Source organism: Haplochromis burtoni, unplaced genomic scaffold (genome assembly GCF_018398535.1).
Source record: "Haplochromis burtoni strain Fernald_Lab_line unplaced genomic scaffold, NCSU_Asbu1 Contig_427, whole genome shotgun sequence".
In the NCBI taxonomy this organism is placed as follows: Eukaryota; Metazoa; Chordata; class Actinopteri; order Cichliformes; family Cichlidae; genus Haplochromis; species Haplochromis burtoni.
The window spans coordinates 72515-83787 of NW_024582788.1; the positions used below are offsets into that span (position 1 = coordinate 72515).

At 41.5% G+C, this 11273-nt stretch overlaps 1 protein-coding gene across 1 annotated transcript in view; it reads right to left on the reverse strand.

The window, feature by feature from the left end:
- Nucleotides 1-2334: 2334 nt before the first annotated feature.
- cmah (cytidine monophospho-N-acetylneuraminic acid hydroxylase) overlaps nt 2335-11273 on the reverse strand; it is a 16532-nt gene continuing 7593 nt past the window's right edge. Inside the window, exons 4-15 of the mRNA XM_042213215.1 lie at nt 9112-9221; nt 8701-8891; nt 7944-8024; nt 7788-7854; nt 7565-7646; nt 7349-7486; nt 7017-7152; nt 6151-6294; nt 5480-5654; nt 4036-4152; nt 3747-3862; nt 2335-3227 (exon numbers count right to left, since the gene is read on the reverse strand). Of these exons, the coding sequence (XP_042069149.1) occupies nt 3089-3227; nt 3747-3862; nt 4036-4152; nt 5480-5654; nt 6151-6294; nt 7017-7152; nt 7349-7486; nt 7565-7646; nt 7788-7854; nt 7944-8024; nt 8701-8891; nt 9112-9221 (1496 nt within the window). The 3' untranslated portion in view covers nt 2335-3088. The remainder of the gene's footprint in view (nt 3228-3746; nt 3863-4035; nt 4153-5479; nt 5655-6150; nt 6295-7016; nt 7153-7348; nt 7487-7564; nt 7647-7787; nt 7855-7943; nt 8025-8700; nt 8892-9111; nt 9222-11273) is intronic.

Sequence of the window (11273 nt, forward strand, 5' to 3'; positions counted from 1 at the left end):
TTACGTCTTTTTGCGCTGATTCTGAGCTGCAGGTTTTGTCTCTCTCCAACCAAAATTCACGAGCCAGCAGCAAAAGAAGCAGCAAACTGAGCTTCACATTTGATCAATGTCGTCATGGATTCTCTCTGAGTTTTGCTGTTTTGCTTCCACCACGATAAAAATCACACTTCCTGCACAGCTCTCTCTCTCTCTCTGTGGACTTCAAGAACAGTTTCCCGTCTCAAATCTGTTTTCTGTATTATTCATTCGCTTATTACCCACCAGTCTACTGTTGTTCACAGCGCTTTTTCTTTTTTCACTTAAATGACCTCGGACAAGAAAGCCTAATTTCTGCTGTTCAATACTGAAGAAATTTAAATTTCTTAAAATTATGCAAAATTGCAGAATATTTTTAAGGTTATCTGCTATAAAAAGCCAGACCAGGAAAATCTCCTTCATGTTTTTGTTTTATTCTCAGTTACTTTCACACAAAGGCCTCTGCTGTGATTTTCACAATTCTGATGAAGTCAGTACTGATAAATGATCAGAATTATAATATTTCTGACTGTCTGAGGCTAAATTGAATCAAATCAGGACTTTGAGAACTGGAATCAAATGGATTATAGAAATCAGTGATGATACCCAGCACTAGTGAACAGCCTAGGCCTGACAGAAGTGGATGTAGCTGTGGGTAATAAGAAAAGATGAAAAGAACTATTGATAACTTTTTTGTTAAGTTAAGGCCTGATCTGCCTGAAATTCATAGCCAGTGCTCTGACACGATGCCATCAATTTCTGAACGCTGAAAAAGCAGCAGTGTATCCAGAAACACATTATATGCAGCGATAAATGCCCAAGTGTCCCCTCTCCCCACGGCCTTTCAGCAGCAGGAAGCAGCAAACAGGTCATCAGAGGAGCCAATGTGATGATTAAGTTCAACATTTTCTACAATATTGACAAAGCACTTTAAGCACAAGATTGTTACTTAATAATTTAGAAATGAATATTGTCTGTATGGACTGCAATTCTCCCCAGAAAAGTGCACATGCAAAACTGCGATGTGGTTGAAAAATGTGAGTGCGCCTAACTTTTGTACCGGTACGCCTAACTGGCAAAAAGTTAGTCTAGAGCCCTGGCAAAAATCTGATTTTTTTTGTATCCAAGTCTGTGATTGGCTGGTTTTGTGGCACAAATATAACGGTGTAGAGAAAGAGTTGAGCGCGCACGGGCAGAAATGTTGAGAGCGCGAGCAACACATTGCGAGCGAAGCGCAAATGCAAAAACTGAGCGAGAGGGGCTGCTGTGTGTGTGTGTGTGTGTGTGTGTGTGTGTGTGTGTGTGTGTGGTGTTGTGGTGTTGGTGTACACTGACACTATGGACACGCACATACACATATCTGATAAGCACTCACTGACGCATCACCCTCCCTACCCCGGATCCAACGCCACCTCCAACGCTTACCTCCCCTCTGATGTGGACATCGGGTCAGCTGGAGGCGCAGTCGAAGATTGCAGCGGTCCCAGATCAGATGTACACACTGGAACTCTTTCCCATGTTGCTGTCTGTGTTTATTGTGCTATGGTGTGTTGATATCTGTGCATTCCTGTATTATCCTTTGTGTTACACATTTCGATGTTTTTTTCCTCGCTACCTAGCCTGACCTGTCTCCCCAATGTGATGTTTGTGTATTGTATGTACGGTCGGCAAGGTCTGTCATCTCGGTTGTGGGCAAAAGACCTGCAACTGACAAATAAAGGCTATCTCATCTCATCATCTCAAATTTAGCTTTTCTTCGCTCAAAATAAATTTCTCCTCAAAATGCCACACTTGCACCTGCAAACTTTTTTTTTTTACGTGCGCTCAGAATAGTGCACAAAAATAACGCCATAACATTGGTCCATAGATGATCGACATGCGGGAGATTTGGAGTCAACAGTATCCATGACACACAACGTAACGTACAGATAATGTGTCATGCCAAAAGCATCAGCTCTAAGAGCCGTGCTTAGAGAGTGCTTTGTAGTGAATCAGAGTCGACTCCCATTGAGCGAGAGCCGGCTCCTCACTTAATTTCCTTTCTGCTGCTCAGCTCTCACACAGTGGCTCAGCTATGCTCCAATCCCTCCATATTGTGGCCAATCACATGCGAGGATATAGGATAATATCATTATAATATATACGAAGGAGCATCTGGTAGTACAAGCTTTGTCTTGGTCTCGTCTCGACTTTGTCTTGGTCTCAGTATCCTCTGGTCTTGGTCTTGGTTTAGGCGGTGTTGACTACAAGTCTACTGGTCAGCCAGGGCCGGACTGGGACAAAAAAAAAAAAAAAATTGGCCCGGGCATTGAGACCGGCCCACCAGGTATTATAGGAAAAACCATAAAGCCTTTGAATGAAAACAAACGCTGCTGTGATAGTGATGTACACTGCCTTGTTGGTATATGTATGATCTGTATCACCTTCATGTTTCCCTTTCACCACATATCCAAACCGACATCATGACCAGCAGCTTTACAGCTGTGGCTCCAGCAAACATCAGCTGACACTAGAAATTAATATTAAATCAATTCCAACAACAGATGATCAAGCTTAATAAATTTCTCCTCAAAATGCAACACTTGCACTTGCAAATTTTTTTACGTGCGCTCAGAAGGCACAAAAACAACGCCATAGCTTAGTAGCCATCCTTGTTTCTTGTATTCATGCAACTCATGTGCTTCCTATTTTTCAGAAGTTATTGAATCAGCATGTTCTGTGGTTCAGGTGAGTACGCACATTAATAGCAAAATAGATGTCATTTCTATTACCATCAATTACATAGCATTGTTAAGGTAAAAACATAGATTTATACTTCACAGAAATTGATTGTAAACAGTTTTCCTGATCTGAAAGATGATTAAATGTGCAAAATCAGTGTTTTGTCTATCAAAGACTGATGACCCTGAGCTGAGTTCCTTACCTGACAGCCATCTGATTGATTACTTTGCTATCTCATTAATGTAAAGCGGTGACCTAGGCCCAATTGCAACTGCATAGTTAATATGCATTACATCAAATCAGGAAATCAGTAACTGGATCTTTACATATCCAGAATCAAAGCAGAATCAATTCACGACAGGGCACAGTTATTTCCCGTCCCTGTATCACTGAGAGGTATGGTCGACTCATCGATGGTGAAGACCTGTTTTCGGAACTGTTCCCAGTCTGGCCTGCAAAGTGGCAGCTCTGCTTGGAAGTGCTTCCAGAACCTAGAGGCCAAGACGAGGTGATTAAAGTTCATACATTCACAGTAGCACAGTGTCTTTGTGGATGTAGCCTAAGATACTGTTCTTTAGCTGTAACTGACACGGACCCTAAATACATCACATGCAGGTAATTATGAAGTCAGTCAAAAGAGAGCAGCATCAAGGATTTCCCATTTACAACATTACGTGGTTGTGATAGCTAAGCTAAGAGTTATTAGGCTTGAAAATGGCAACGAATATTCTTAACAAAATAAACATGCTGTAACAACATGTGTGTCTGAGTGCTCCTCCTACATAAAGTAAAATGCATCAAAATTATATCTTGCTAAATAGTATTGTGTATTTTGATCTGTGTGTATAATCAGATATGTGTATGTATGTGTGTATGTGTAAATAAATCTGTGTGTATAGATATTTATCAATGAAAGTCTTCTTGTTTAGCTCAAAAACACTGAAAGTGCAACATAGTTATTCGAACAATTTACAGCATGACAAAGAATCCGTGAGATTAAATGTCTGTACTTGTGGTGGTAGATGTCTGGGTCTCGGCTGACGCGGTTCTGAAAGCCGATGTACAGGTCGTCCCACAGACAGCCGTGCAGCACCACGTACCTCATCACTCCAATCCTGTTTTTAATCTTAGATGAAACGAAGCAGCATGAGCATAACAGCATGTAAATAAAGTATCCAGGCAGAACAGGAGTTTTTCAGATGTTAGATGGCAGACGTGATCATTTCCTCACGATTCGCTGGGAGTCAGGAGGAAATCACTATTATTCACATCCTGTTATCTGTTTGTTTAGGGACTCACCTCCAAGTAGGCGTGCTCTCTGTCAGGTCTCTTTGTGGGGAACGATAGATCCAGAAAGTCCACCAGATAGTCATAACCGTCAGTGATGCATTCAAACTTGTCGTCTGTTTCAATGACCTACACGGAGACACACTCTGAGTGAGACAGCAATGCAAAAGAAAAAACGAGTGAGAGAAGGAGATCGTTAACAGCTAGAAGGAAGCGAGGTGGTGATGAGGGATCAGAGCAGAGAGCGAGTTGTTTGTTTTTTTAGATTTCATCATTGCAGGATGTTACCTGCACGCGTATCATCAGCTACTGCTCAGGTACCACAGAGGCTGCTGTAGCATGAGGAAAAGGAATTATTAAAAAAAAACAAAAAAAAAAAAAAACAACATAAAAATAAAATTTCTGCTCAGCTGTTAAAAAACAACAACAAAAAAACAAACAAACAAACACGTATTTATTGCTTTAAAACACTGGAAGCCCGTCTCTATCATAGCATAGTTACAAGGAGGCTTAGCCGGAAAACGTCTCAGTTCTTTTTTTGTTGAACTTCTACATTCTTCATTGGGTTTTATGGTTTACGGTTTACAAGGTTAACGGAAAGTAAAACGATGCACACATCACTACTATGTGCATGAAAAAAAAAGATTTCATTCATAATCACACTGCTCACTGCTTGGTGGACAAGTTCAGCACGGAAGATCTTTAGTCATACATCCGTCTGCTTCCCAGGTTTTTGGGGCTCAGCTTCACGTCACTGTCACAGCCTGATTGTGACATCACTGGTCTAGTCCAATCGTCTTTTTTAAGGCCAATCATCCTCCGCTCCACGTACTTTAAATCTCATCTGTTCTTTTCCCTTGCAGTCGCGTTCATGCAACCCACCTCCTCCCCATCTCAGCCTCTCCCATATTACTCAAGCTCCATCCAAACCTCCACCTTCATCTCCACCCAGACTCCCGGGGTGGTCCTGCCCCAATCCCTGTCACTGCTGGGATTACGTTCTGCTGCGATGGGCCCTCAGACTATGATGGCAAAATATCTTAATTGAATTCTGTACATTGATGAATCATGCTCAGTTCTTTCTAATGATCTCTCCTTATTGAACATCCATCTTATTGTCCAGCTCTTGTTGGCTTTCACGGGGCAGGAGGCAGGGCGCATTCTGAGCGGGTTGTCGGTCCAATCTCAAGACGCACAATAGTTTTTATTTTGTTTTTTCTTAATGCTTTCTCCCCCAACCATATAAAAATGGACAAAGTAAATATTTTTACAGTCCTTTTTTGCAGGCTTGTGTGTTTTATTTGGTTTCTGGAAGCAGTAAGCAGAGAAATGCTTTTAGGTAGGAAAAATCACGAGAACACAGTAAATGCAGACAAAGGTCAGATGTTGAGTGCAGAACAGTTCTTGACAAAAAAAAAAAAAAAAAAGTCAAACAGCTCTGCAGGAGAACATTTACCCGCACAACAAGGTTGTAGTTTTGAAAGCCAGCCCACGTGTAATAAAACTGGATCCAGCTCTGATGTTTAAATATGTCCGACTTGATGGCACTGTTCAGCTCGTTCACATACAAGTCGAACTCCCAGCTGTCCTTGTAGAGTTTTGCACTGGCTGGTGGATTGATGATGGCCCCACTATGTAAAGAAAGTATTTCATTTAGCACCTGGGTGTTATTTACATGATCATTTTAGGTTTTTACAAGTTGTCTTGTGCTGTTTGTAGTGATAACAGTTGAAACAAAGTAATGACATGATGTCAGCAGATAACATGGACATGCAGTCAGATCAGATGTTCTGATTGACATGAGCTAATTGAGCAGCTGTAGCTTGTAACTCAGTAAGAATAAAAGTCATTTTATACAGTTACTGCACACATACAAACTATATAAAGATGAAAAAGACAAGCTGAAGCTACTGTCCAAAGCTTTTGAATTTTACATTGGCAGTGCAGACGGTGAGGATTTTTTCCCATCAGACTAATCTGTTTATTCACTGGCCTTTCAGCTACTGACATTACTGTTTAAGTGTCTGTGGTTTATGTAGTTGTATTACACAGATGGAATAAGAGTCTCTTTCTTTCCCACAGTGGCAAAGAATGGCAAACACAGATAAACATGTGAGCTGTTCCAACCTGCTGGTGGGGTCTCTCAGAGCGAGGCCCAGGTCCAGCACAGCACCTGGCTGCGGTGTCCAAGTCTTGATTGCTGGTGCCAGCTTATTAATTAGTGCATTGAGGTCCTCTGCACTGTTTTTGATATTAGTATCCTTTATGTATCTACACCCAACACACAGTACAAACAGACAGAAGTAAAAGGACACATAAAGAACAAGTTAGGTCTCATGTTTGTTTAAATGCTACATCTGTAACTTAACAGTCATTAGCAGTCCCGTCACTGTCCAAAGTTTGGGCCACGACTGTGTCGTACAACCCTGTTTGCAGAAGAGTTGGGATGCTGTGTACGATGTAAATAATACTAGAATCTCAAAATCATGTTAATCTTATCCTTATTAACATCACAAATGTATTGCATCAAACAGAATAAAACTTTAGTTTAAATGTTTTATGCTAACAACACGTTTCAAAAATGTTGGAGCAGTGGCAACAGGAGACTGGAAGAATGCTAAAACAATAAAACACCTACTAGAACATTTTAAACGAATGATAAACTGAACTACTGTCAGTTAGAAACACAATTCAGTACAATAGGAGCAGCTCATGAAGGTGGAGTCGTGGTTGCAGAGAGAAACTGTAGCTCATACAGATAAATAGGCACTAAATACAAAGAGGATCCCAGATATAGACTCTGTTTGATCAGTTATTGGATGGAGTTGCCCAGATGAACTACACATCAGCTTTGACCTTGGGATCTATCTGCATCAGATCAGCTACCTTTGTTGTGAGGATTCTTCCTGTCAGGGAACATAAAAGTCATTCCAACCCTTGTGCTCTTTATCGATGCATCTCTGGTGCTGTGCAAACCTCGTTACAAACTCTACCTGTCTGACGGATGAGCCTCCACAAAGTATCCAGCGAATGGGCAGTAGATCCTGGGCTGCAGGGACTTCGCCAGTGTAGCTTTGTAATTCAGCAGCTTCTTCCTCTCATTCTTGATAAACTCTGCCTTCCAGGAATCTGGAAACAAGTCAACATTTGCTTCATCTCAGCAGTTTGGTGCACTTTGACACTGTTGATCACAACATAGGAGTTAAACAAGTCAGTTCCTACGTGGCTAAAAGAGCTACATGTGTCTGTCAAAAGACTGTAACTGAGACACTGCTGTGTGCGTGTGGAGCTAAATGCTAACTAAGCTAACCTAGCTCAGGCTCACCGCTGTATTTCCCTCCATAGAAGGTCATCGGGAATCCAGAAGCTCCTCCAGCGAAGTCGGTCATCATCACATCCACATGCTGTGGCAGCCTGCCGCCGTTTGGTCTGGTGCAGTCCACAGTGTTGAGGATCATGTGACCTGCAATCAAAACTGCATTTTATATCCTAATCAGACTGATTTTCACAGCATCAGTAATATTATTATTTGAAATGACACCTTTGTAGTCAACAATGATGCAGGTGTCCATTTCAGGATGTACACCATCCATCAGGATCATGAACCTCAGGTGTTCATTAATCTGAGTGAGACAGGAAGAGCCATTTTACCTCATAATCATATTTCCCCCAAAATGAATTGAATTGAATCATTTTACAATTCAACATTTTCCAAACATGCTTATTGTAAATACTCTTGACCACATGATAGAGGTGTGACTTACATTTTGCCAAACACCAAAGGGAATGACTTTAATGTTGGTCAGCTTCACTTGGCTTTGCTTCAAATACCTGTCACAGCAGAAGAACAAACTCACTTTGTACCAGATTTATTTCCTCTGTAATTTATGGGGAAGATTGAGCTCCACGTCATTACTGACCAAAACACAGGCCTGGATGTGTCACCAACATATATGGGGACATCGGGCCTTCTTTCTGCCAAGACCTTCAGTGTGGGATAGCTACAAAGCAAACAACACGTCAGCACGCCACCGTGTCAACATGAACAGTATCCAAGGCTAAAAGTTAAACTCTTTGTAGATTCTGAAGTTTCTAACCAGAAAGAAACTTTTATTTAATATTCCAAAAACTGCTTTTGTTTCTTTTCTAGTCAGAAGTGACATTTACAGTGACTGTGTGGAGTCGTGAGCCACTCCTCTTTCTTCATATGGCTCTTCACAGAATGAGCTTGTTGTTAATTACAAACAATTACAGGAATACAAATCCTGTAATGTTAAAGGTTTGTTATCCTACAAAGTGGAACAAACTGGAAATGTATTTTTGAACCTCAGTGACAGTTGTAATTATATTCTGTTACGTGCACAGTCACTTCTAAGGTTTTACATATCACAACATCATAAAGGAAGTAATCTGGTCTTGGTTTTATTATATTTCTCCATCCTGAGTCGTTATTACAGTCCTGTATATGTGGAGTCCTTTTACAGCCTTTACTCTAAGAACATTTCTCCTCCCTTTGCCATGATGGTATACAGTGTGTGCTCCTGTCCAGATGAACCGAACAGCTGGAGCAGTTTGTAGATACCATACTGTGTTTTCTCTGAGTCATTTAGTTGCTTCAAATAAAATCTGCAGCAATAGTTATTTGTATGTATATTTAGCAGCATTGGCAGAGCTTGCCTGAGGTGGTCTGAGTGCATATGGCTGATGTAGATGAGATCTGCACCACAAAGCCTGGCCAGAGCATCTGCTGGAGGCTCATGGAGAAGCCACCACCCTCTGGCAAACGCGGGACCCTTTAACCAGGGGTCGAACATGAACCTTCTCTCACCAAGCTGTAGCTCCATGCAGGCGTGGGTTAGGTAAGTCACCTGAGAGGAAGGTCAAAGAAAATGTCATCTTTGGAGACAGCTGATGCACTTTTCACTCTTCGTTCATTCACGATTGACAACATTTGAGATGATGATTATTATTATTACTACTTAGATCATTTTGCCAAACAGTTTCATAAGAGTAGCACAGTAGTATGCACAGTGTTGTCTGAAAAACTGGGGTTAAATATTTGTTATCTAAAGCGTAACATCAACGTACTTTGACTTCTCCCTCCTGGAGCTCCAGAGGCTCTCGAGGATCAGCCATCCAGGGGTCAACAGGGCTCAGCTCCACCAACTGCAGCCCGCCATCATCCAACACTTCGACCTCTGCGCGTGCAACAAGCAGCTCAGGTGTTGACCTCACATGGCATTTATATTATTATCATTCTGTTATTCTCGATGCTTTAAATAGAGCTATTCACACTACTACCCATAGTAGTAGTATTTAATACAAGCTTCACTGTAGCACCTTTTCCATGTTTCTTATTACTGAGTTACATCATTTAAGTAAGTTACTATTTTATATGATTCAATTAAACAACACGAGGTTTTACTATTAATATTAATTATATTCTGCTTTATCTTCAAACTGGATCGTTTGTCTTGACAGTGTGTTCACTGCACCACTGTGCTACAAATAAGTGAAGCAGACAAATCTGTGCTGTACCGTGTGCACATGACATTAGGAGCTGTTTAAGAACAGGTCCTCTGTGAGAGATTTATGAGATCGACTGCAGAGAAGAGAGCTGCTCTGCAGGTGGTTAACACTGTGATGATGACGATGGGCAGATTGGATGATAGTGTATGTGCTGTGAGGAAGAGAGCACTGCTGGCTCAGAGACTCCAAACCTGAGAGGAAGATTTCTGTTATCAATAAATGATGAAACTGAACTGTTTGATTCATTTTTTTACCAAGTTTGAGAAAGGTGAGAGCAAACCAAACTTTGATTATATTAAACATTCATAAGCAGGTTTGTGTGAGAGCAGGAGTGTGGGTGAACCCATGGTCGTGTCCAAATTCATGGGCTGCTTCCTCCTGAGGCCGCATTTGTAGACCGATTACGTCACAGCGACGCACCGAAGGCTGTCCAAATTCGTAGACTCCTCCGAATGCAGCCCCTTTTCCCCCGAATTTGAAGGATGGGTCGGGTGTGTCCTTCGTGGCCCACCATATCCCAGAATTCACAGCCAAACTCCAGTTTCCAACAATGGCGGCCGCTACTAAGTTTTAAAATTACTCATACTAATCTTTCTGGGTCACAAAATAAACTTTTAGCATATTTTCAGGTGAGAAAGTAGTTGTGTAAACATCAAATATCTGCTCGGTTTGTCAAGATATCGCATATTTGCAAAAGTGCTTCGACGTTTTCGGAGACGTCTGCTACCCACCAGCTCGATAGCTGAACGGCCCAGAATTCATTGCACAGAACTTCATTCACGTAATGATGGCGGCACAAAAAGATAAACCGGGAGACGAATACACTTTTAAAAGTAAGTATATGAAAATCTGGTGGTACAAAAGTTACATTTTTACAGCGGTTATGTTGTTAGGGTTGTGAATTTGCATAGACTTGTAATATTTATTTAAACAATCTTCATAAAAGTGTCCGTAAACTAGCTTGTATGGTGGGTCCCGTGGTTTTTCATTGCCGCTTACATTTTTCCCCAATCCACTTTTTTGTGATATGTTTACAGGGACCAAAGAGCAAACGGCAGACTTCATTAAAACTAGAGGAGAAAACGATCACCTCTTCACTGGGGTAAAAACTTCAGCGACTGTGGGATGGAGGCACACGAATAAATCAATTTACACATCATATTCATCTGAGTACGGTTTCAACAACCCTCATTCTGTACAGAACCTGTGATGTCCAGACGTATTCCTCTTGTGTTCTGCTGTGAAAACTTTTGGATTTAGGGATTATCATAGTTGTCATGGTTTTCTCTCTTCTCTTATTTTTTTGTGTGCGATCAGTAACAACTAGCCAGCTAACCCTAACTATTCTCGAGATGATGGGCCTGCAAGGGAAAGTCACCCCCTTGCAGGCCAAAAAGAAGTGGGACAACTTAAAAAAAGATACAAAGAATGTGTGCTGTCAAGAAGATAATTTAAGAATGAAATTTAATAAATGCACATTTACTAAAAGTTGTATTGTTTATATTTGTCTGTCATTTCTGATTTCCTCTGCCTTTAGGATTGCAAGTGTCCAGGGTCAGGTGAGGGAGTCAGTGCGAAGCCCACTGCTGCTGCTTGGCCCTGGTTTGGCCTCATGGATGAGGTGATGGGACAGAGGCCTTCCATTAGGCCGCCTGTCCTTATTTCCTCTCTCCCTGAGGACACTCCAGGGCCAAGTACAGCAGTGGGTGACCAAAGCACAC